We start from the raw sequence: 23,213 nt of genomic DNA, 5'->3' as shown, positions 1-23,213 counted from the left end.
CTTGGCCCTGCAGGCAAGGGGGTCGTGACAGTCAGAAGGTGGATCTTTTCTCACCACCACGGGAGGAACCTCGACCGCCTCTTGGGCCCGAGGGGCGCCTACGGAACTGGCCTCTAGACATGCCTCTGGAGGGGGCGTAGCCCCGAAAGGATCGTTGTCTGGATCCTGTAGACTGGGGCAGGTTCTTACCCTTTGAATCGGCCAGACCCTCCATTATCCGGTCGAGTTCGCTGCCAAATAGCCTGCCGGGCTCGAATGGCAAGGCGCATAAATTAAACTTGGAGGCATTATCTGCCCTCCAGGGCTTAAGCCAGAGGGGGCGCCTTGCGGCGGTGGACAATGCCATGGATCTTGCGGCCAGCTTGACCTGGTAGAAGGCCGCCTCCGAGAGATAGTCAGACATGAGGGAAATATTTGTCATGGCCGACAGCAAGTCGGACCCCGGAGTCAATATCTCTCTCCAGCTTAGAGATGTCTGACCGCAGTTTAGCGACCACCTCGCTAGCCGCAATGCCCACTGAGGCCTGTGCCGAGGAAGAGGCGTATACACGCCTCAGGGACCCCTCCGCCCTGCGATCCATCACATCTTGGAGGTTAGAGCCATCCTCCGCTGGTACCACCGTGCGCTTTGACAGTTTGGAGACGGCTATGTCAACCTTGGGCGGAGGGCCCCAGGAGCTGGATTGTGCCTCGGATAGGGGAAAAAGAGACCTAAAGCGTCTAGATGCAATGAATGGGCGTTCAGGGAACCGCCATTCAGCCTCCAGCCTTTTTACCAAGTCTGGGTCCGCCCTGAAGGCTCTGAGAGAGGTAGATGGAGCCTCCTCAGCCGCCTCCTCCAACTCCTTAGCCCGAACCACTCTTAGCAGTTTGGGCATCCTCTCCACCGAGAATACCGGCTTAGATGGGTCCAGGTTGTCCTCCGCCGAGGATACCTCGTCCAAGATCTGGAGACCCTCCATCGGTGGGAGAGAAGGAGGCGAATCCAGCCGTGGTCTCTTGGCCAATTGAGAGATAGAGAATTTCATCTCTTTCATCGACTCCTCGACGAATTCCCTTACCCAACCGACCATGTCACGTACAGAAGTGTCTTCTGAGGGGGGACCCCGACACCCGCGACAACATTGGTAAGCGTAGCCATCAGGTAAGGGGACTTCGCATTTGGCGCAGGCAAGGTGGCGACGCTTACTGGAAGCCTTCCTTTTAGGGTTATCCGCCACTGAAGAGGAGGATGACATCTAAGGAAAAACATATTACTCATTATTTCCCTTACCTTTGCAGCCTCTACCCTGAGGGCTCACCAGGGGGCATACATCACCTTTTTGAAAGGAATTTCAGCACCTGTGGTGTCAGGAAATTTTCTTCTACTTTCTGGTTGCCCAGGGAGAGTAGGAACCTGCAAGCTAAGCAGACAGGCAACCTACTCTGGGCAGACCAGGAAGAAATAGGGAGAAACGGGGGCGGGGCGAACCTTAGCTCCGCCCCCTTCCAGCGCCTCGGCTAGAGCCAGGCTTGGGGGCACCATTTTATTGCTAGCCTAAGATGGCTAGGAGGATGGAGTGGAGGGGGACACTATCCCTTTAAATCCAGCAAAAAGCAGGGTGGGAGCGCTGCTCAGGCGCTCCCAAAGTTCGGCCGAGCGGGGACGACGGTCCGCGCATGCGCGAACCGGATTCCCGCGCATGCGCGGGAAGAGAGGAAGTCCGCGGAGCACCAGCAAATAGTGCCCGCGGCGAAACAAGGAACCGCCTCTACAGTTCCCCCCGGCAGCCGGACGAATGGCGCCGCAGCCGAGAACAGCTACGCTGCCTCACCATCCCCCCCCCATCCGCTGCAGCACAGATGGGGCCGCGCCAGACCGGAGAAGGCAGGAGGCGCCGTCAGGGAGGCAAAGAAAGCCCCAAACCCCTGGTAAGACTCTGATAGCAGCAGCACAAGATGGGGGGAGGGGGGCTAGAAAAGGGAGATTTCCTCCAAAAAGAAAGAGAAAATGTGTGGGAGAGGAGGAGACCTCTCCCTCCACCTGTCCTGGTAACAGGACAGAAAAAAACACAGGGAGGGGGAGGTCTCCTGGACCTTTTATGGGAGGGTAACTAGTTAGTTTATTAAAAGTTCCACCTGTCCTAACAGTACACAGGGGCAGGAATACCCCATCTTGTGCTGCTGTTTGGGCGTAGGGGGAATTTTATTTATTCCCTGATGCTAAACCTAACTAACCTAACTAAATTTTTGCAAATTCCCTGACACTGACTATAATAAAAAAAAAATAAAAAAAAAAGACAGACAGACAAGACGCAGGGGGTAGACAGACGGTAAACGCACCTAACTAACACTGAACTAGTCCCTATTACTAAAACTAAGGTGACGGGTTCCTAACACTAAACTACTACTACTACTATTATTATTATTCTTATTATTATATTTAAAAAAAAACACAAAAACCCACAAAAAAACAAGGACAAACAGACAAAGATGGGACACAGGTAAGGAGGTGGACGTACGGGGAAATTCAGGTGGTGCAATAAGGAGGTGGGCAGAGGGGGTAATTCAGGTGGTGCAATAAGGAGATGGGCAGAGGGGGAAATTCAGATGGAACACAGTGGGCACAAACACACAGGAACAGAGTTTTGAATATATCTCAAAATAGCACAGTACAGCAACCACTAGCAACCTCTCTCAACGACTGACTAAACCCAACAGAGAAGATGGAGGAGGTTGCAAGATGTAGTAGCAGTTCTGTGACATCACTGATCACTCCTATTGGTCAGAAGTCAGTGACTAACCCATAGTGGCGATCAGGAGGCAGGACTACTACTACAGTAGCCAATCACAGCAATGGCGCCAATGCACATCTGGATAGATGGAGAAATGCAAACAGCAGCATATCGCTCACATATGCAATGGCGTTCTTGATTCACAGCAGGATAAACATGCATAGCGTTTGCATATTGGCGATCGCTGCCATTGCAGACATTGTTCACATGTCTGCAATGTCTGCAATGGCAGCGATCACCAATATGTTCACGATCCTAACAGGCGACCGCCGCCATTTCTCTCTGGCGCCTCATACCGGGGTTTGGTGCATCATACTGGGGCCTCATCTTGCATTCTGTGATGGCTGCTGTCCCTTACAGCAGCCATCACAGCAGGAATTTTATTTATTTGCAGCGACGAGACTCACATGGCAGGGATCGCACTTCTGCGGTCGCCACCATCGCGGGCATGCGCAGTCGGCTCTGCCCAGGCCCGATGCCTAAGCAGAGTGAATTCAAAGCCGGAAGATGACACGGGAACGCTGCGCAGGGAGAAGACTTCTAAAGGTAAGAGAAGAACCAGCGTTGATTGGCAATGTATAGCATTCTGCCAATCAACGCTGGTTCTGCATCGAATCCTAACTTCGAACAACTAGTAGTGTTCGATCGAGTACGAGTATTTCGAATACCGTAGTATTCGATCGAATACCTACTCGATTGAATACTACTCGCTCATCTCTAATTACGAGAGATTTTTAGCCCAAAAATAAATGATGGCAGTGCAGCTTTGATCAAAACTTTGGTGTGAGACTTGCCATCTTCTGTGACTGGGGCAAAAAACGAATGCAACTGATCATCCTGCGAGGTGCCGTGAATTTCTCCCTCAATTATAGCATTTTTTGCTGCCCTCCACTTCTTGCACTTGCTACAATGGAAACCTTTGTAATCTTTCTGATGCATACACTTGGATCGCCTTCTAACTGTTCCGGTGCAATGAGGGGTGCCAAGAAAACACTGTTCTTGTGGTTGTTGTTGTTGTTGTTACTGCTGCTGCTGGAGCTGCTGCTTGGAAAGAAGTAAGCTATTTTGACGAGCGTACTCAGGAGCTAGTTCCTCAGTGCAGTTGTATAACTAGGAATGGCGGAGCCCCGTGAAGAGCTTTTGACATGGAGCCCCCCCGAAGAGGGGCATTTGGGCGTGCAGGCTGTATGTGAAAAGGAGGGTGATGTGGGGTGCAGGGCATGTATGAGCAAAAGGGGGGAATGGGGGTGCAAACTGTGTGCGAGCAAGGGAACCCCTCATTCTACCACACTCTTGCCCACCCACAGCCTGCACCACCCATTCCCCCTTCTTTCTCACCCACAGCCTCCGCCCCACGTCACCCTCTTTGCTCACACACAGCCTGCACATCCATGTACCCTTCTTTCTCACACACAGCCTGCCCACCCATTCCCCCTCTTGCTCACAGTCAGCCTGTAACCTATTTCCTCCATTGTACACTGATCTATACAATCTGGTTAGCTCCACCCACTTAATACTTTTACTGATTCTATCTTAGTAGGTTAAATGACCTTTGGGTCCATTCACACGGAGTAAACGCACACTCAGGGTGCATTCACACGGAGTAAGGGTGCATGCACACTACGTAACGCCGGGCGTGTATGAGAGCCGTACACGCCGGCGTTACAGCAGGGCTGCCGAACACTTCCCATTCACTTCAATGGGAGCGCTCGTAAACGCCGCTGTTACGAGCGCTCCCATTGAAGTGAATGGGAAGTGTTCGGCAGTCTGCTGTAATGCCGGCGTGTACGGCTCTCATACACGCCCGGCGTTACTCAGTGTGCATGCACCCTAAAATGGAGTGTAATTTGGAGCGTTTACGGAGCTCCATAAACGCTCCGTATACGCTCCGTAAACGCTCCAAATTACACTCCATTTTACTCCGTGCGAATGCACCCTCATTTTGGAAAATTACATGTGTAAAGAATACACGTGTAAAAATAAGGGGCTGTACACACGGAGTTAATGCGCGTGCATTTTAGTATAATACACATGTATAGAATACACGTGTAAAAATAACACTCCCAACAACTTCAATGAAAATTTTTACACGTGTAAAAATTTTCATTGAAGTCAAAGGGAGTGTTATTTTTACACGTGTATTCTATACACGTGTATTATGATAAAATGCGCACACATTAACTCTGTGTGAACAGCCCCTAAAACTCCTATTGACTTCAATGACTTTCTACATGTGTATTTTGACGTGTTTTTTTACATGTGTAAAAAAATGTCATTGAAGTCAATGGGAGTCTTATTTTTACACGTGTATTTTGCCAAAATGAACGCGCGTTTACTCCGTGTGAATATACCTTTAGATGACGTCATGTCACAGGTCCTGTAACCTACTAGGATAGATGTCGGTACAGGGCATCAGGGCTCGGGAACAGTGGGCAGGAGATAGAAGTGCAATTGCTGGCTTCACTATTGTTAAAAAATGGAGTGTGGAGGAGGCAGATCCTCTCCTCTCCGCATCCATCTTCAGGCACCATCCAGCTCTGCAGTAAATAGGGCCCATTACCTGCTGGAGTTACTCTATTAAAAAAAAAATCTGTAACGGTAGTGCTTCCCCTGCTACTCCTGTAGTTATGCCCCTGCCTCAGTGAATATAAGAGCACAAAGCTCGATTTTACAAAGCCATTTCGACTGATTTACAAAACGGTATAAGCCACAAAAACAATATTGTACATCATAGGGGGCGTTCACACTGCCATCGGTGTCCGACAGGTAGTGTCCGCTCCTAGTGTCCGCTCAAAATCTGGCACGGACATTAGGAGCGGACACTAGCTGTGTCCGTGACACCTGTCATTTATTTAAATGGGCATCGCGTGCGTTCTTTTGCACTCCGTGCCTGTCCTTCCCTGTCCGCAAGTGAAGATGTCCAACTTCTCAAGCGGACAGAAAAACCCGACATGCAGGGTTCTTCTGTCCGCTTGAGAAGTCGGACATCTTCACTTGCGGACAGGGAAGGACAGGCACGGAGTGCAAAAGAACGCACCCGATGTCCATTTAAATAAATGACAGGTGTCACGGACACAGCTAGTGTCCGCTCCTAATGTCCGTGCCAGATTTTGAGCGGACACTACCTGTCGGACACCGACGGTAGTGTGAATGCCCCCATAAATGGCCGAACTTTATTGATACATTAAAGTGGATACATTTTTACCAAGGTGGAGACATGCTAGAGTAACAGGGCTTCACTTTTGCCAAGGTGGATACAAGCTAGAGTAATAACCCATACCTTTAAAGAGAAGCTTCCAGCAAAAAAAAAAAAAAAAAAAAAAAACATGTCATAAAACTTTCCTAATTCCTGAAGCAGGTTTTTCAGCTTTCCAAAAACTCTGTGTGAACATACCCTAAGTTTGCACTGTCTAACTATTTATTAAATGTGGATTATTGTGTGTTACCACCCTCACTGAATCATGTGAATGCACCCTAACATTATGCAAGTGCAAACCTAGATTCATGTTCTGTTAAAGCTACAATCACCTGAGTTGAGTTACACATTTTTTTGGCCACCTGATAGCATGCTGAATGCAGGTTATAATTGGTGAATTGGTAGGGAGAGCAGAAATGAACTATTTCTGATATATACATGCATATTTACAGCTCATTTGTGAACAAAATGCAGTCTAATCCAAAAGTTCAAACATTTAAACCATTCAAACAAAGGAAAAGTATAGGTAAAATACATAATTATATCATACAAACTATCAGATTAATACATAGTTCTCCTTACTTTCTTGTTATTTTTATTTTCAACAGAAACAAGAAAGTCAGAAGTCATTGGTATAAAGGCAAAGTATCCTACTAAAGTCCCGGTAACTTGTTTTCTGATGTTCTAATCTAAAAATATTTTCTGGTAAAATTTTTTGGACTAGTTTTCTTAAATTCATGTTCCACATAGATACTAGTTTTTTTTTTTAGCTCTTTCTTGTTTTATGACATTTTCTGTTTACGGCTGAGGCCTTAAGTTACGGATATGCACCTTTTTTGTTGTTGATTTTGCTAGTTTTTCTGTTTGTTTGTTTGTTTAGTCAAAGCCAGGTATGTATTGAGCAGAAGGGAGAAAAATAAGTATGTCCTATTCATTTCTCATTCCTTTTGTAGCCATTCTTGGCTTTATCTTAAAAAAAAAAACCACACAGCAAAACCTGCAACAAATAAAAGCTGCGTTTCCACAACAGCCTTAAGGTTAACAACACATTTTAATTCTATTCTTTTATTTTAGGTCATTGTAGAGCGATATCAAAAAGAAAAATACCTACCTCTCCTTTATAAAACCAAATTTCTTGTTCCTCATGATCTTTCCATGTCCCGGTTTGTAAATCTTATCAGGTATGTTTACTTGGTATTGTTATAAATTATCTAGAATATGTTGTGTATTTGCAATTCGTAAACTTAGTAAATGGTTCTGAGTTGTAGTATAGCAGCACGTCACACAGACTCCAGACACTTGGCTGTGTGGTTGTGCTCTGAAGTGAAGACCTAGGGAGTAAGTACTAAGAAAATGAAGGAGTCTATTGTTTGAATTAATTTGGTAGGGGAGGGGGTCTCCATTTGGATTTCATGCCTTCTAGATTCCCACCCTGGATTTTGGACATATGCATCTGCTAGTGTATATGGTATTGTTGTCTGGGCACATACTGAGCATTTGTTGTTAGTGGGGGAGATATTCACTTTGGTTTGTATAAGTCCTTTCTTTATACTTTTCCCTTCATTTAAAGCTGCTTTGGAAAATGCTACTTGCCATTTTGATTGGAGCACATTTTAACATATTTCACCAGCTAAAAAAAAAACTAAAAATATCATCAAGCAAACTAAAAAAACAAAAAAAAAAATCAAGCAAACAAAAAAAAAATCAAGCAAACAAAAAAAACCTCTGCCATATTTGTTGCAGTTTTAACTGCACTGTGTGAATGATCACTATGTCTATTTCACACATTGCGACTTAGAGTTCAAAACCACACTGAAACCACATGCGGTATTTGCCATGTTTTGTAAGTGGTGTATTTATTCACTACTGCACCCTCTCTAGATTTTCCCCATTATCCAAATGACATCCAGTATGTTGGATGCTGTACAAATCACAATGTAATATTTACCATTAGGTGGCAATGCCTGGCAAGTGTGTCCCATGAATTTTTGGGGCTCTATGCCCTGCCCATTTATACTTTATAGAACATAACATGTACTTAAGGCATTTAAATAAAAATGGTACATAAGACCCCCTTCACAATACATGTACAATACATTCACATACATTATACGATACTATATATAAGGGGATACGCACATAGAAGGTGATTATTATAAGACATGGGGGGAGCTTTTGTATATAATTGTTCCCCCATTATAGGGGGGAGCTTTTGTATATAATTGTTCCCCATTATATTAGTCCCCTCATACATTGTAGCTTCTACCTTAAAAAAGCACCATTATGAATAATAGTTCCCCCTTATAGCCCCATCATAAATAATAGTATAATTGTATCCCCCCTCCCCATATAAAGGGAAGAACTTTTACAAATAGGTGAGGCTATTATAAGATTGAATCTATTATAAATAAGGGGAAACTATTATTTATAAGGGGAAGACTGTTATATATAAGTGAGTTATTATAAGATATGACATATATATGGGGGGACTATTATATATAAGGGGGCTATTACAAGGGGGAACTGTTATATATAAGGGAAGCTATTATAGGAGATGAACTATTATATATAAGGGGAACTACTATATATAAGGTTGGCTCTTATAAGGGGGAGACTGTTATATAAGGGGCTATTATGTATAAGAGAGGAACTATTCTATATATAAGGTGGATTTTTATAAGGGGAAGACTGTTATCGATAACGGAGAAAACTATATAAGGGACTATAATAAGAGGAAATTAATATATACATGGGGAGCTATTATTAGAAGAAACATAAGGCAGACCATTTATAAGGGAAAAATTATTTTTAATAGGCTTATAATAAGGGAGGCATTATAACAGCCAATGTGCATGTGTATATATATATATATATATATATATATATATATATATATATATATATATATATATATATTAGCAGGAGGACCCGGCTTCACACGGGTGTATTTTATTTTTTGTTTGTGTAGTGACCCCATAAAAATTGTCCAGTTTTGCACTGGTGTATTTTGTATATCATTTGTGTGTGTCCATAAGCATCATGGGGATATCAGTGAAAAACCTGCGATCGGTTGTTATAGAGACCTGGATCCACAGCACCATGCCCCTTTAAAGCTGACAAAAAGTAGTGAAGAGGGGACACACGGTAGCTCAGTGGTTAGCACTGCAGCACTGGAATCCTAGTGTTCAAATCCCGCCAAGGGCAAAAAGACCATTTGCAAGGAGTTTGTATGTTCTCCCTGTGTTTGCATGAATTTCCATCCCATATTCCAAAGACATACTGATAGTGAAAAATGTACATTATGAGCTCTATGTGGGGCTCACAATCTACATTTAAAAAAAAAAAAAAAAAAGTAGTGAAGAAAAATGGCTGGGATGCTATGGATACCTGGAGTAAAGCTCTAATATGTGGTACTCTGTGCAGAGTCGTGTATCTAATCCTCCGGCGTGAGGTACTGTGTGCTAATGCACTTATCTATTCCACGGGCATGTGGTACTGTGTGAAGTTGTGCGTATCTAATCGTTTAGCGTGTGGTACTGTGTGCAGTGAAGTGTATCTAATCCTCTGCCGTGTGGTACTGTGTGCAGTAGTGCGTATATAATCCTCCCTTGTGTGGTACTGTGTGCATTGGTGCATATCTAATTCTCTGGGGAGTGGTAATGTGTGCAGTGGCGCATATCCAATCCTCTGGCATGTGGTATTGTGTGTAGTGGCGCATATCTAATCCTCTGTCATGTGGTTTTGTGTGAAGATGGGTGTATCTAATCCTCTGGTGCTTGGTACTGTGTGTAGACTGCATATTTAATCCTCTGACGTGTCGTACTGTGTGCTGACTTGTGTATCTAATCCTCCAGCTTGTGGTACTGTGTACAGACGTGTGTATCTAATCCTCTGGCATGTGTAACTATGCGCAGACGTCCATATCTAATGCTGCGGCATGTGTAGCTGTGTATAGACGCAAGTATCTAGTCCTCCGCGTGTGGTACTGTGTGATGACATGCGTATCTAATCCTTTGGCGTGTGGTACTGTGTGCAGATGCGTGTATCTAACCCTCCCCATGTAGTATTGTGTGCAGTAATGTGTATCTAAACCTCCGCCGTGTGGTATTGTGTGCAGTGGCACGTATCTAATTCTCCATTGTGTGGTATTGTGTAAAGACGTGCGTATCTAATCCTCCGGCGTGTGGAACTGTGTGCAGATGCACGTATCTAATCCTTCAGCATATGGAACTGTGTATAAACACACGTATCTAATCCTCCGGCATGTGGTACTGTGTGAAGACTCGCGTAGTTAATCCTCGAGCATGTGGAATTGTGTGTAGAAGAGCATATCTAATCCTGTGGTGTTTGTGTGTATTGGCGCATATCCAATCCTCCGGTGTGTGGTATTGTGTGAAGACGCACGTATCCAATCTTCTGGCATGTGGTACTTTGTGCAGAAGCACGTATCTAATCCTTTGGCATGTGGAACTGTGTGCAGATGTGCGTATCTAATCCTCTGGCATGTGGAACTGTTCAGAGGCAAGTTGTATAGAATCCACATGTTTCATCAAGTACTGCATGTCCGACTCTGTGTCCGATTTAAAAAAAACGGTTTCGCGGCGGAGAGCATAAAACGCTCACCGGCGCTCACGGCCGGACATCTTTCAAACCCATTCAAATGAATGGGTATGAAAGAGTCCTGCAGGTTTCAGTCTCCTGCTCAGTTTTGTGCAGGAAACGGAAACCTGCATGAACAGAGAATGGGCGCAGATGTGAACGAGCCCTTAGGGTGTTATAGCTAGCTGTGTTGCTATAGGCTGATGGAATTAGAATGATAATGGCTAGGTGTCGCGCTATAGATGTGAAGGGAGTGTATTTTCAGAGTAAGTTATTAGCTTGAATAGGGATTAAACACAGGAAAAATGCAATGTTTTAATAACTTTATTCAACAAATCCGAGTTACATTATATAATAATACGCAGTTACAATGTATCATAATATACACATGAACAGTATTTACAATTTACAAGCTTAACCAAGAAGCTTGTAGTATGAAAGGAACGCGTTGTTTCGGAAATAAGCTGGCTTTTGTAACACAACACCAATAGCTGAGGAGGGTTTGACCAGGAGATGGCGCTTAGGGGTGACATTTACAGGAGACTCAACCAGGTTTGTTTTTAAACCATCTAGAATTTCTCTCGTAGATGAATTACCTACAACAGTAGAAGGTATATTTATGTTGGCCATGGCCAGCATAAACGCATCCCAACCAGGAGGGGCTTTGTTTCTTGAGAGCCTATGGCTTTGCACACAAGGTCCAGCATGATAGAGCTAGGATCAACGTTGCCCTTGAAAATAAATTCACCTTTATCATTCCAGGTTGCAACGTCACCACTCTGCATCATCCTACTTAACAAAAGTTCAACATTTTTCTTAAAATGGGGGTTAACATGCGTTACAATCTCATGAATCAAATCGCTTTTATTAGCGGGTGTTGATGCAATTGTTGATGATCAGGCTCAGACTGGTTAACAAGGTGTAAAGTAGCTAGCTCTTTAGCACTCTGCTTAGCAAGAACCAAGTACCTTTGCATTATATCCATGTATCTTTTAATTTTCACATCATCCGGTAAGTCAGAGCTGTGTAAAATACCGCTAATTTCAGTATTCAAGCGTTGTATTAGGCATTTATCACACAGACCCGATAATATTGTTTTGGTTTTATGCTTGTTGGCAAAAACTGTATGATGACCTCTCTCTACACTTTCCACACATCAGATTTATTGAAGGATTACCAAATACCTTCGTAGATGATGAGCTATTCCCGCCCGACAAGGTAAATTTGACTGTTGTTGATGATCCGCTAGTGTAAACAATGAGCTCGAAAAAGCATTTACCAAGTACGTGCATCATAGAAATCTAAGTATTTTGTATCTGGTACAGAACATATTTTGCCAGGGTAAAAAAAGAGAATGATAAGTACACAAAGTACATGGTTCTCTTTAATAACCCTCGTGAAAAAATTGCAAATTCTAACATTAGCGAGACAGATGTATCCTGGGAAAACACATTTCTTCTTGGAAGCTTTTGAGGATGCTACGTGTAAGCCTTATGGGCACCTGCTTGTAGATTTAAGGGCTACCACCCCCAAGCACCTCAGTTTAAGTCCGGGGTTCTTAAAACCGTCTCTGCAGGCTGTGTACCGTATTTTTCGGACTATAAGACGCACTTTTTTCCCCAAAATTTGGGGGAAAAAGAAGGGTGCGTCTTATAGTCCGAATGTGGCGCCTGGCATCCGCTCTAATAGAGAGGCGGATGCCGGCAAGGGATAGACGCTGGGGCCTGAGACATCGCTGCGCTCCTCTGCCCTGCATGAAGCCAGCAGCTGGCTTCATGCAGGGCAGAGGAGCGTAGCGATGTCTCAGGCCCCGGCACCTGTGCCAGCGTCTATCCCTCGGGTCAATATCGGTGGCCCCTTCTCCCCCGGGGCCGGTCCCCACCGGCCCCGTACCTGTGAAGTTGCAGGCCGGCCCTTGCACGGCGATATCGTAAGAGCCGACCTGTTCTGGTGACAGCAGGGAGCCTAATGAAGGCTCCCAGGCCTGTCACTGCTATATTAGTACTGTGGCTGGGTCTATGTTCAGCCGTAATACTAGTATACAGAATGTCCCATACACGGCAATACAGTTGTATTGCCGTCTATGGGACTTGCAATCAAGTGACCGCAGGTTCAAGCCCCCCGGGGGGGAATAAAATAGTTAAAAAAAAAAAAAAAAAAAAAAGCTTTAAAAATATGAAATAAATAAAAGTTCTAAATCACCTCCTGTCCCTAGAATATATATATATATATATATATATATATATATATATATATATATATATATAAAATCATATATCATAAACCACCAGGTTTTTTTTCAATACAAGGTGATCTAAGCCAAGGCCGCCATCAGGAATTTTGGGGCCCCATACAGCCTAAGTGTCTGGGCCCCCCTCGCCATTTTAAAACGACCTTATTTTGCGACATACCAATTCTGTATTACATTTCCCTTTATTTAGCAGCATTACAAGGCTTAATCAGATTCTATTTGCAGGTAAAATCTGCTACGTGTGAAAGCGCCTATAGAGAGCCAACACCATTTATAAGAGCTCTCCTAATAAATCCTCAGGGCTTTTTCACATTGCGTTTTTGGCCTCCCTTGCCGGGATACGTTGGTAATCAGTCAGAATCCGCTGTCAACTTATCCCTGCACGAAGAACTGACCATTAAAAAAAAAAAAAAAAAAAAGGGGGGCCTGCAGTTCTCCATGCAGGGATAAGTGGGGAGCTGATTGTGACTGGTTACCAACGTATCCCAGCAAGGGAGGCCAAAAACACAATGTGAACACTCCTTTAAAGTGAAAGTCCCACCCCCAAACAGGCTGCTATGCTAGTAACATAGCAGCCTACATCATTATTAATACAAAGCACACATACCTTTGGAGGTATTGTGTGCTTTGTAGTTCTCCAGCTAAAAACTTATATATTATATATTATTGCCCCAGTTCCCTCTCCACAGTGCCGCACACCCGATGCCCCAACAATCCCCCCCCCCTTCTAACATCTTTCCATTGCCCCCTGTACCCATACCTCCCAACTTTTGAAGAACCAAAAGAGGGACAAATTGTGCGGCGCGCTTTGCGCACCGTGGCAAATTTAGCCCCACCTACTTTTATGTTGACTCCGCCCATTCTCATTAATTTTTCATGTGCCCGCACACAGTATAATCCTCCTACAGTCACCTGTAAATTATATGTACCCCCTCTATCTCTCCCCCAGCTTCATATACACCCTTCATCTGCCCCCAGTTTCATGTCTCCCCCTCCATCTCTGCCCCCAGATTCATGTCCCTCCATCTCTGCCCACAGATTCATGTCTCCACATCTCTGCCCCCAGATTCATGTCCCCCCATCTCTGCCCCCAGTGTAATGCCGTCCCCTCCATCTCTGCCCCAGATTCATGTCCCCTCCATCTCTGCCCCCAGATTCATGTCCCCTCCATCTCTGCCTCCAGATTCATGTCCCCTCCATCTCTGCCCCCATGTTCATGTCCCCTCCATCTCTGCCCCCATGTTCATGTCCCCTCCATCTCTGCCCCCATGTTCATGTCCCCTCCATCTCTGCCCCCATATTCATGTCCCCTCCATCTCTGCCCCCATATTCATGTCCCCTCCATCTCTGCCCCCATATTCATGTCCCCTCCATCTCTGCCCCCAGATTCATGTCCCCTCCATCTCTGCCCCCAGTGTCATGCCGTCCTCTCCATCTCTGCCCCCAGATTCATGTCTCCACATCTCTGCCCCCAGATTCATGTCCCCCCATCTCTGCCCCCAGTGTCATGCCGTCCTCTCCATCTCTGCCCCCAGTGTCATGCCGTCCTCTCCATCTCTGCCCCCAGTGTCATGCCATCCTCTCCTTCATCTGCCCCCAGTTTCACGTTCCACCTCAGCGTACACAACATTACTCTTACGTTCTCCTTCGTTCCCTCGCAGCTGTCTGCGCGCCTCTCTCTCACTGGCGCACAGTTGTAGATGCGATGTGACGTCATCACATCGCGTCTACAAGCCAGTAGCAGTGGCGGCAGCGAGGAGCTGACACAGGTCAGCTCCTTGCTGCAGCCGCATATGTGTCAGCGAGAGAGGCACGCAGCGGCGAAGCGAGGAGTGTATGTCTTCAACTCAGATCTGCGTCCTCTGGATGCAGATCTGAGTTGAAATAGGACATACACAATGACTGCTACGGGCTCCGGCACACGGTGGCGGGCCAAAACCAGGCCCCCCCCATTTTTCAATTTGGCCAGGCCCCTGACGCCAGTAGCGGTAGTACTGGCCTATCGGCAGCCCTGATCTAAGCAATAGACATTCCCCAAAATGGTATAACTAAAAAGTACTTCTGTCCCCGCAAAAAAAAAAAAAAACACTCTATGCATCCCCGTACAGCTGCAGGGTCACCTGTCAATGTGGCCTTGCAGCTGTTGCAAAACTACAACTCCCATATATTAAATATTTTACCATTTTTTGCTTCAAAATTTTTTTCCCCTATTTTCCTCCTCTAAAACCTAGGTGCATCTTATTGTCCGAAAAATACGGTATATTTTAAAGAAAAATACTTTTAAAAAGTGAAATTTAGAAGGTTAAGCGCATTCTAGGCCGACTATGTAGCAGCTGCAAGATGTCGGAGAGATTATGCCGTAATTGGGCTCTCTTAAAAACGCTATCTATTTTGCGTCATGCTAGCGATGATTTAATAGCCTCTATAAGCGAAATTGCCTTAAACATCTTGAAAGGATGAATTCTGCTAAAGGAACGACAGAAAAAGATACTAAAGGGGGGCCACACAGTAGCTCAGTGGTTAGCACTGCAGCCCTGCAGCGCTGGAGTCCTGGTGTTCAAATCCCGCCAAGGGCAGAAAACCAACTGCAAGGAGTTTGTATGTTCTCCCCGTGTTTGCATGGATTTCCCTTCCATATTCCAAAGACATACTAATAGGGAAAAATGTACATTGGTAAGCCTTCAATAAACCTGATGTGTGGAAAGCGTAGAAAGAGGTCATCATACAGTTTTTGCCAACAAGCATAACACCAAACAATATTATCGGGTTTGTGTGATAAATGCGTGTCAGTATTTTCTAGCAATTTTCTTACAAAATAACTTTTTCCTGTGGGGCTCACAATCTACATAAAAAAAAAAAAAAAATAAAAAAAAAGATACTAAAGAAGTGCCGTAAAGTAGGCTGTGTGATAAAACAATCTGCATAAAGAAAAAGAAGCGCTTAGTGAATCACAGGTGTATTCATAGGTCCACTATTGGGATTTGCAATTCCATTAATAATTTGTTTTTTAACAAATTATGAATCATGCAGAGAAAATGTACTTGGTACCCAAACATGAACTCAACAGAATAAGTCAAGTCTTTACACCGCCACCCGATGAAATTTGCGGTATTTTTAAAATTGTGAAAATGAAAAGATGTCCTGTCTCACTTACATACAGACCTTCAGGACACTTAGTACACAAGACATGTGTACTCACACATGTGAGGATGAACTCACACAGACATACGATTAGAGAACAGAGACTGGACCTCCCTGTGCCAAAACACTTCTGCAATGAAAGTCATAACATGACCCAGGATATGAAGATCCTGGTACTGAGAGGGAATTTCAAGAGCAGAAAAGATCGCCTCATATGGGAGATTAAACTCATGACGACCTTTAACACGCTTCAGAGGGGTTTAAACCAGGCCCAGGGTTTTATGACGTTTTACAACCACTAGACACCACGTCACTGATCAAAGAAGCCATAAACCCAGAGAACTTTCCTGTGAACTGTTATATATGTTTTTTCGTTTTTTCATTGTTTATTTACATGGTGTTCTGTTCTCCATCTATTTTGCATCTAACACTCCATTTCTCTGTGTATATATATGCCTACCTTCAGAAATTGTGTTATACCATCCTGATGAAGGGACCTTTATAGTAGTCCCGAAAGCTCGATATGTCATCAAAAAACTGTTTGTTAGCCATTAAAAAAAGGTATCAACTACTGAGGACTTCTCTCAAAAAATTTCTTTCATTTCATATTCACTGGCTAACACGGTACAAGGACATATTTTTTCCATGGAATTATGTCAAACCACCTTTGTCATGTCCAGCATTTTCATGACAAAACAATTTAAATACCTGCTCATAACTAGGTATTCCTAAGGCTGGTACTGACAATCGGTTTTTCTTTTTTTTTTTTTTCTTTTAGCTAAAACATCAAATAGCAGCTACATAAAGGTAGAAGTCGTTATTATCTAATCCCTACAATAACTCACTAACCCCAGAAATTCCCTAACTGGGGTTGGGTTCTGTCAACTAATTAACTTTTTTTCTCTCTTGGATGAAATGTTTAGTCTGTTGAGAAATGCAATCACCCAAAAAAAACACCACCTTAGGTCTGGTAACCTGTATTTTTTCTTTAGAAACTTTACATCCTTCCTGATGTAACATTATCACCTGATGTAACATTATCACCAGAGAAGTGATAATTTGTGAAAGTTTGTTTTAAACAAAGCTCTTTACTCGTAGTACACAGAAGCAAATCATCTACGTATTGGAGCAAACAAGTATCTTCACCCTCAGAATGCCAGGACTGTAACATCAAAATAAATATACTAATTTAGCATAATACTTATCCATGGCCTCCTCCCTTGGAGATCCTCCCCTTCTCAAATTGGCTCTATTCCAGCAGCCACATCAGTTGGAACTTTCTTAATTCAATCTAAAAATGGAGCACCTACTAGTACAGTGCACCAAGATGATAAATCAAACTAAGAAACAATCATTACATATCACTTGTACCCAGGGGTGAACCTACACCTTTCGCCGCCCGAGGCGAACTATAAAAAGCCGCCCCCCCCCTCCCGAGAGGAGGAGGCGGAGCGGAGGGGGCATGGCGGAGCGAGGGGCGGGGCTTAGCACTGTTCGCAGGCAAAGAGCAGGCACGGAGAGGACCTGCTCTCTGCCTGAGCGTGAGGGGAGGCTGCTGGAGCAGCGCTGCTCCAGTGGCCTCCCCAAACCACCGCTCGATGCTAAGCCAGTCCAGGACAGCTTGTCCTGGACTGGCTTAGGTAAGCAAAAATGTCACCCTCCCTGGGGCCCTGGCATAACGCCGCCTGAAGCGGTCGCTTCAGGTCGCCTCATGGGAGGTGCGGCGCTGCTTGTACCCTTCTCCAAGCTTTCTGGAAACCTGTTGTATTTTTTTTTATAACCATCAGGAAATACACTCACTAGCCACTGTAAATTGTTCATTCTGACTTCAGGGTTTTTTTTACCCCTCATATACAGAGTACACATGTTCCTTCATGTTCACCTGGTGTACTAGACACCTGTGCTATAACTGTACATACACCACCAATCATAGCAATGTGATACAGAAACCTATCATCTTTCTGAAACTGAACCCTACTGGGTGCTCTAGGGAACTTAAGGTTCTCCTCCTCAGAATCAGAATAACATCCTGAGAGAGGGTCGTATTTTGAAGCTAGTTGTAATTATGCTTCGACTTACGACAAAAAGCCATGTTTCTTTATCCATTCCTCCCTTTTAAATTTCTTCTATCTCTACACCCAGATTGAGGCATTTTTCCTCGTCTCAAAATCTTGGCGGGTCCCTAACAGCCATCTTTCCGTTTTCTGCTCTCACCCAAGTCCTTCATTGCAAATTTGGGACTAAATCTTACTGATTCACCTTCCCTTTCTGACTTGGTGAGGGCAGTTCCCATAGCAATCAGTCAAGGGTTGTGACCCCTGTCTCTGATTCCTCCGTTGTGTAATATCCTTAACAGACAAAATGTCTATTATTGTTCTGTATGAAACGAGATGAATGCCTCAAGGAGGGGCAAGAATGGTGGCTTGATAGCAAATTTCTATCCACAGACAACCCATAAATTGCCAACATTTATAACATTATCAATTTGAGAACACCTGAAGACTGCAACCATTGGATGATGTGATTTGTTCCCTTCAATAAACACCCAAATGGGTTTTCCCACTGTCAAATCACAGTGAATGGTCACAGTGAATCTGCATACTAGAGACTAGCATACTAGCATACAGACTAGCAGAATTTATCACAGGACTCAATCCAGTACTTTCTAGGTGCAACCTGGATCTTTCACTTTAACAAAACCTTAACCTTCATATTCCAATCCAACCAGCCAGCATTAATCCCAATCTGCACTATGGACAAGACTTTTTCAACAATAACATAAATAGTATCCTACACTGACATCTTAAGTTCTGGCTGTGTGAATGATCAAGTATACAACCCAACAATCTTCTGGACAGGGAATATGGAATATCAATCCACATAAAACAAGTAATGCATATTAATGTTACTGCGACTTTAACAACAGCAAAGCATGAAGCATTGCAAGCATAAAGCAGACATAGACAAGTTTCACTGAGGTGAGTCCCCCACCCCCCATCCCACCCCCTTTTACAGGGAGTTAACTCTTGATCGACAGGGAAGTGACAAACAAGACAGGATAAAAACACACAAAACACTAAATTTTTTACAAAACAAATATTGAGCAGTGTTTTTAACGTTTCAGTGGCAGTATGCCTGCAGTAAGCCTACATTTTCTTTTGGCCACATGCCCAAAGACCACATCTAGACAGACCACTCTAAACAAGCAAAACCTAGTTGCACCCATGGTCCGTGCACTTGGTGGAGTTTCTTTGGCAGCACTTGACACTTATGTTTGTGATCTCCTGAAACCTTTTAGTCAAATCTGGCAGGAATATTCTATTTCAAAAGACTAGCATGCCAAATCTGTCGTGAGCCTGAGAATTGGTCAGCTTGACTATGGAGCACAAACTCCTGTGAGAACTGGGCAATCGCTGTTGTGTAAACATGCCTTTTTCAGATTTACAAGTACCTGCTAGTATAATAGTATTGGTGGAGAACTGTACCACTGCTCAATTAAAACCATAAAACAATGTAAAAAATTATGGGGACACTTGTGCAAGATTACAAGGGGTTGCACCGAGCTGATCTGTTTAGTCAGATTAGAGGGTTGATTATTCAAAAAACTGGTTTTCCAGAGCTGCAGTTTAGACTAGTTCACCCGTAGGGAACAATACACTGAAAAAAAGAACAACTTATGTGATCATCCAATTATGAAAGATCAATAAAAACTGCGCTAACCTGAGATAGCATAAAAATATTTTTATTTCGACCACACATATAGTGTGTTCGAAATAAAAATATTTTTATGCTATCTCAGGTTAGCGCAGTTTTTATTGATCTTCCATAATTGGATGATCACATAGGTTGTTCTTTTTTTACTTGTGCAAGATTGGTTGTGGAGGGGGAAGTATATTTCTCCTAGATTTTTCTTTTATGTGATGGCAGAGGCCTTCACCTGCTAATTAATTAAAGAAGGTGGGTATTTAAGAGAAGTTAAGAGGGGAACTCTCTCCCTGCCTGCGGGTCAAAGAAAATCCAGTCTGTGAGAGAGACACAAGTGAGCAAAAGGTTGCCGAATAAAGGTTTTTTTTAATGAGCCTGGCAGGGTGAGCTTCCAGCTGCTAGTTATGGATGTTTAATGAAGATGAATGAAAAGAGATGATCTGCGGACACTCCTCGAGCCTTAAAACATTCGTAGCTTTATTCCATATAAGTTAAAAAATAGTATACACAAGGTGTCCAAAGGAAAATACACACAGTGCGTTAAAAGAGGACGCTTACGCGTTTCGGGGTTGCCCCCTTAATCATAGCTAGGATTAATGCTAGGATTAAGGGGGCAACCCCGAAACGCGTAAGCGTGCTCTTTTAACGCACTGTGTGTATTTTCCTTTGGACACCTTGTGTATACTATTTTTTAACTTATATGGAATAAAGCTACGAATGTTTTAAGGCTCGAGGAGTGTCCGCAGATCATCTCTTTTCATTCATCTTCATCAGCTGATTTCCTCTTCGGTCCGGAGGCAAGATCTTGCACCTCCATAGAAGCCACAGATAGTGGTAAGACGCAGCTCCTTCACTTCATATATTACTATGGATGTTTAATGTTTAGTAGGTGTTAGACAAGCCAGGGTTTTCTTTTGTTGGCATTTTATTTTCTGTAAACTAGAAACTTTATCCAAAGCCTAGGAAACCTGCCTCAACACAGGTGGTGACCATACTGGACCAAAACTCTCAGCTTTTAGGTTCTAAAAATAACACAGGACCAAGCTGGCTCAGAAGGCAAAGAAGGCTTGGGAACTGAAATGAGGGGGAAAAAATAAATAATAATAATAAAAAAGAACAAGTCCTGATGGCCAATGGTAAGAGTATATGTTTACCAAGAGCATTGTTCCCAAAGATGGCATAAGCAGCTCAAGTGCAATGTGTAACCTGATGAACAGATGATAGGTAGCTGCAGGTTTTAGCATCAGTATCTAACTGGTAAGTCTGCATAATATGTGTCAAACACAATGTAGGGCAAAAACTAAAAGGTTTCTCAGAAGAACTCCACGAATCCCTTCCAGAGATTGTTGGTTAACTGTATACAGTCCACAAAGGTGGGAAGGTATGAGCACTTGCTTGGAGTATTGATCTGTTTTCAGGATGGCCTGAGGCATTTCTGGTGAAGAAAGCCACCACAAACAAGACATCAGATAAACTGCTACTCAAAGAAGTTTAGGATCCTTGACACCAAAGTGATAATGGAACTCATTATACAGGACAGGTAATGACAGAAATAACAGAAGTTGTGGGGATGCAGCAAGTGTTCTATACCCCATACCATCCCCAGAGTAGTGGAGAGTATTTATTACTTGTCACTAGTATTTGTCTCTTTGGAAGGTACACTCGTGACAGAAGAGATGGCCTAGATTTAGATTGTATTTTCCACAATTGTTCATGAAAATACAGAAAACTCTTTGAATGAGAAGGTGTGTCCAAACTTTTGGTATATATATACACTCACCGGCCACTTTATTAGGTACACCTGTCCAACTGCTCGTTAACACATAATTTCTAATCAGCCAATCACATGGCGGCAACTCAGTGCATTTAGGCATGTAGACATGGTCAAGACAATCTCCTGCAGTTCAAACGGAGCATCAGTATGGGGAAGAAAGGTGATTTGAGTGCCTTTGAACGTGGCATGGTTGTTGGTGCCAGAAGGGCTGGTCTGAGTATTTCAGAAACTGCTGATCTACTGGGATTTTCACGCACAACCATCTCTAGGGTTTACAGAGAATGGTCCGAAAAAGAAAAAACATCCAGTGAGCGGCAGTTCTGTGGGCGGAAATGCGTTGTTGATGCCAGAGGTCAGAGGAGAATGGCCAGACTGGTTCGAGCTGATAGAAAGGCAACAGTGACTCAAATAGCCACCCGTTACAACCAAGGTAGCCAGAAGAGCATCTCTGAACGCACAGTACGTCGAACTTTGAGGCAGATGGGCTACAGCAGCAGAAGACCACACCGGGTGCCACTCCTTTCAGCTAAGAACAGGAAACTGAGGCTACAATTTGCACAAGCTCATCGAAATTGGACAATTGAAGATTGGAAAAACATTGCCTGGTCTGATGAGTCTCGATTTCTGCTGCGACATTCGGATGGTAGGGTCAGAATTTGGCGTCAACAACATGAAAGCATGGATCCATCCTGCCTTGTATCAACGGTTCAGGCTGGTGGTGGTGGTGTCATTGTGTGGGGAATATTTTCTTGGCACTCTTTGGGCCCCTTGGTACCAATTGAGCATCGTTGCAACGCCAAAGCCTACCTGAGTATTGTTGCTGACCATGTCCATCCCTTTATGACCACAATGTACCCAACATCTGATGGCTACTTTCAGCAGGATAATGCGCCATGTCATAAAGCTAGAATCATCTCAGACTGGTTTCTTGAACATGACAATGAGTTCACTGTACTCCAATGGCCTCCACAGTCACCAGATCTCAATCCAATAGAGCATCTTTGGGATGTGGTGGAACGGGAGATTCGCATCATGGATGTGCAGCCGACAAATCTGCGGCAACTGTGTGATGCCATCATGTCAATATGGACCAAAATCTCTGAGGAATGCTTCCAGCACCTTGTTGAATCTATGCCACAAAGTGGCCGGTGAGTGTGTGTGTATATATATATATATATATATATATATATATATATATATATATATATATATATAGTGTTTTGTACTTTTATTTAGTACAACTGTACTAGGTAATCTAAAAATGGGGGGAGAAATGGTCTTGGCAAATTATCCAAGTGGGATCATTTATTTTGATTCCTGACACCTCTGTGAGAATTTTGATTTTGCTGAAAATCCTACTGCATTATGCTAATCTTTGGTTTCTTTTTCAGAAACCGAATGGACTTATCAGCGACACAAGCATTATATATACTGGTGAATGAAAAGAACCTTGTCAGTATGTCTCTCACTATGTCTGAATTATACAGGGACAATAAGGATGAAGATGGCTTTTTATACATGACTTATGCATCCCAGGAGATGTTTGGTTGAGAGTATGCTTATGTATAATTTTATTCCTTATTTAATCATGGAAAATATACTGTCATTATCTGAATATTTTATTTATTACAATTGAACCTCATTTTAATTGAATAACTTTAATGGATTTATAGATCATTTTTATATATTGCTTTCATAAATAATTGTAATAAAGAATTTCGCATTAGACTTTGAGTTATTTTAGTGAGAATCTGTTTAAAGCAAACCATCAGA

The 23,213-nt window shown here is 43.5% G+C and overlaps 1 protein-coding gene across 1 annotated transcript; it reads left to right on the top strand.

Annotated features, from left to right (window-relative positions):
- The first annotated feature begins 6,438 nt into the window (after positions 1–6,438).
- MAP1LC3C (microtubule associated protein 1 light chain 3 gamma) lies at positions 6,439–22,991 on the top strand. Its single transcript, XM_075267811.1, has 4 exons — positions 6,439–6,496; positions 6,579–6,634; positions 7,045–7,151; positions 22,832–22,991. Exons 1-4 carry the CDS (start codon positions 6,439–6,441, stop codon positions 22,989–22,991), a joined length of 381 nt encoding a protein of 126 aa, XP_075123912.1.
- Positions 22,992–23,213: the final 222 nt, after the last annotated feature.

Source organism: Leptodactylus fuscus, chromosome 3, assembly GCF_031893055.1.
Source record: "Leptodactylus fuscus isolate aLepFus1 chromosome 3, aLepFus1.hap2, whole genome shotgun sequence".
Taxonomy (NCBI): domain Eukaryota; kingdom Metazoa; phylum Chordata; class Amphibia; order Anura; family Leptodactylidae; genus Leptodactylus; species Leptodactylus fuscus.
Note: the sequence above shows the minus strand (reverse complement) of the source record. Positions and strands in the feature narration are given on the sequence as shown.

What these genes read in the sequence shown, in the direction of transcription:
- MAP1LC3C (XM_075267811.1), top strand. Translation starts at nt 6,439, where the DNA reads ATGCAGTCTAATCCAAAAGTTCAAACATTTAAACCATTCAAACAAAGG. An exon ending in AGTATCCTACTAAAGTCCCG is followed by an intron (nt 6,635 to 7,044) that starts GTAACTTGTTTT and finishes CTTTTATTTTAG; the next exon opens with GTCATTGTAGAGCGATATCA. An exon ending in CGGTTTGTAAATCTTATCAG is followed by an intron (nt 7,152 to 22,831) that starts GTATGTTTACTT and finishes TTTCTTTTTCAG; the next exon opens with AAACCGAATGGACTTATCAG.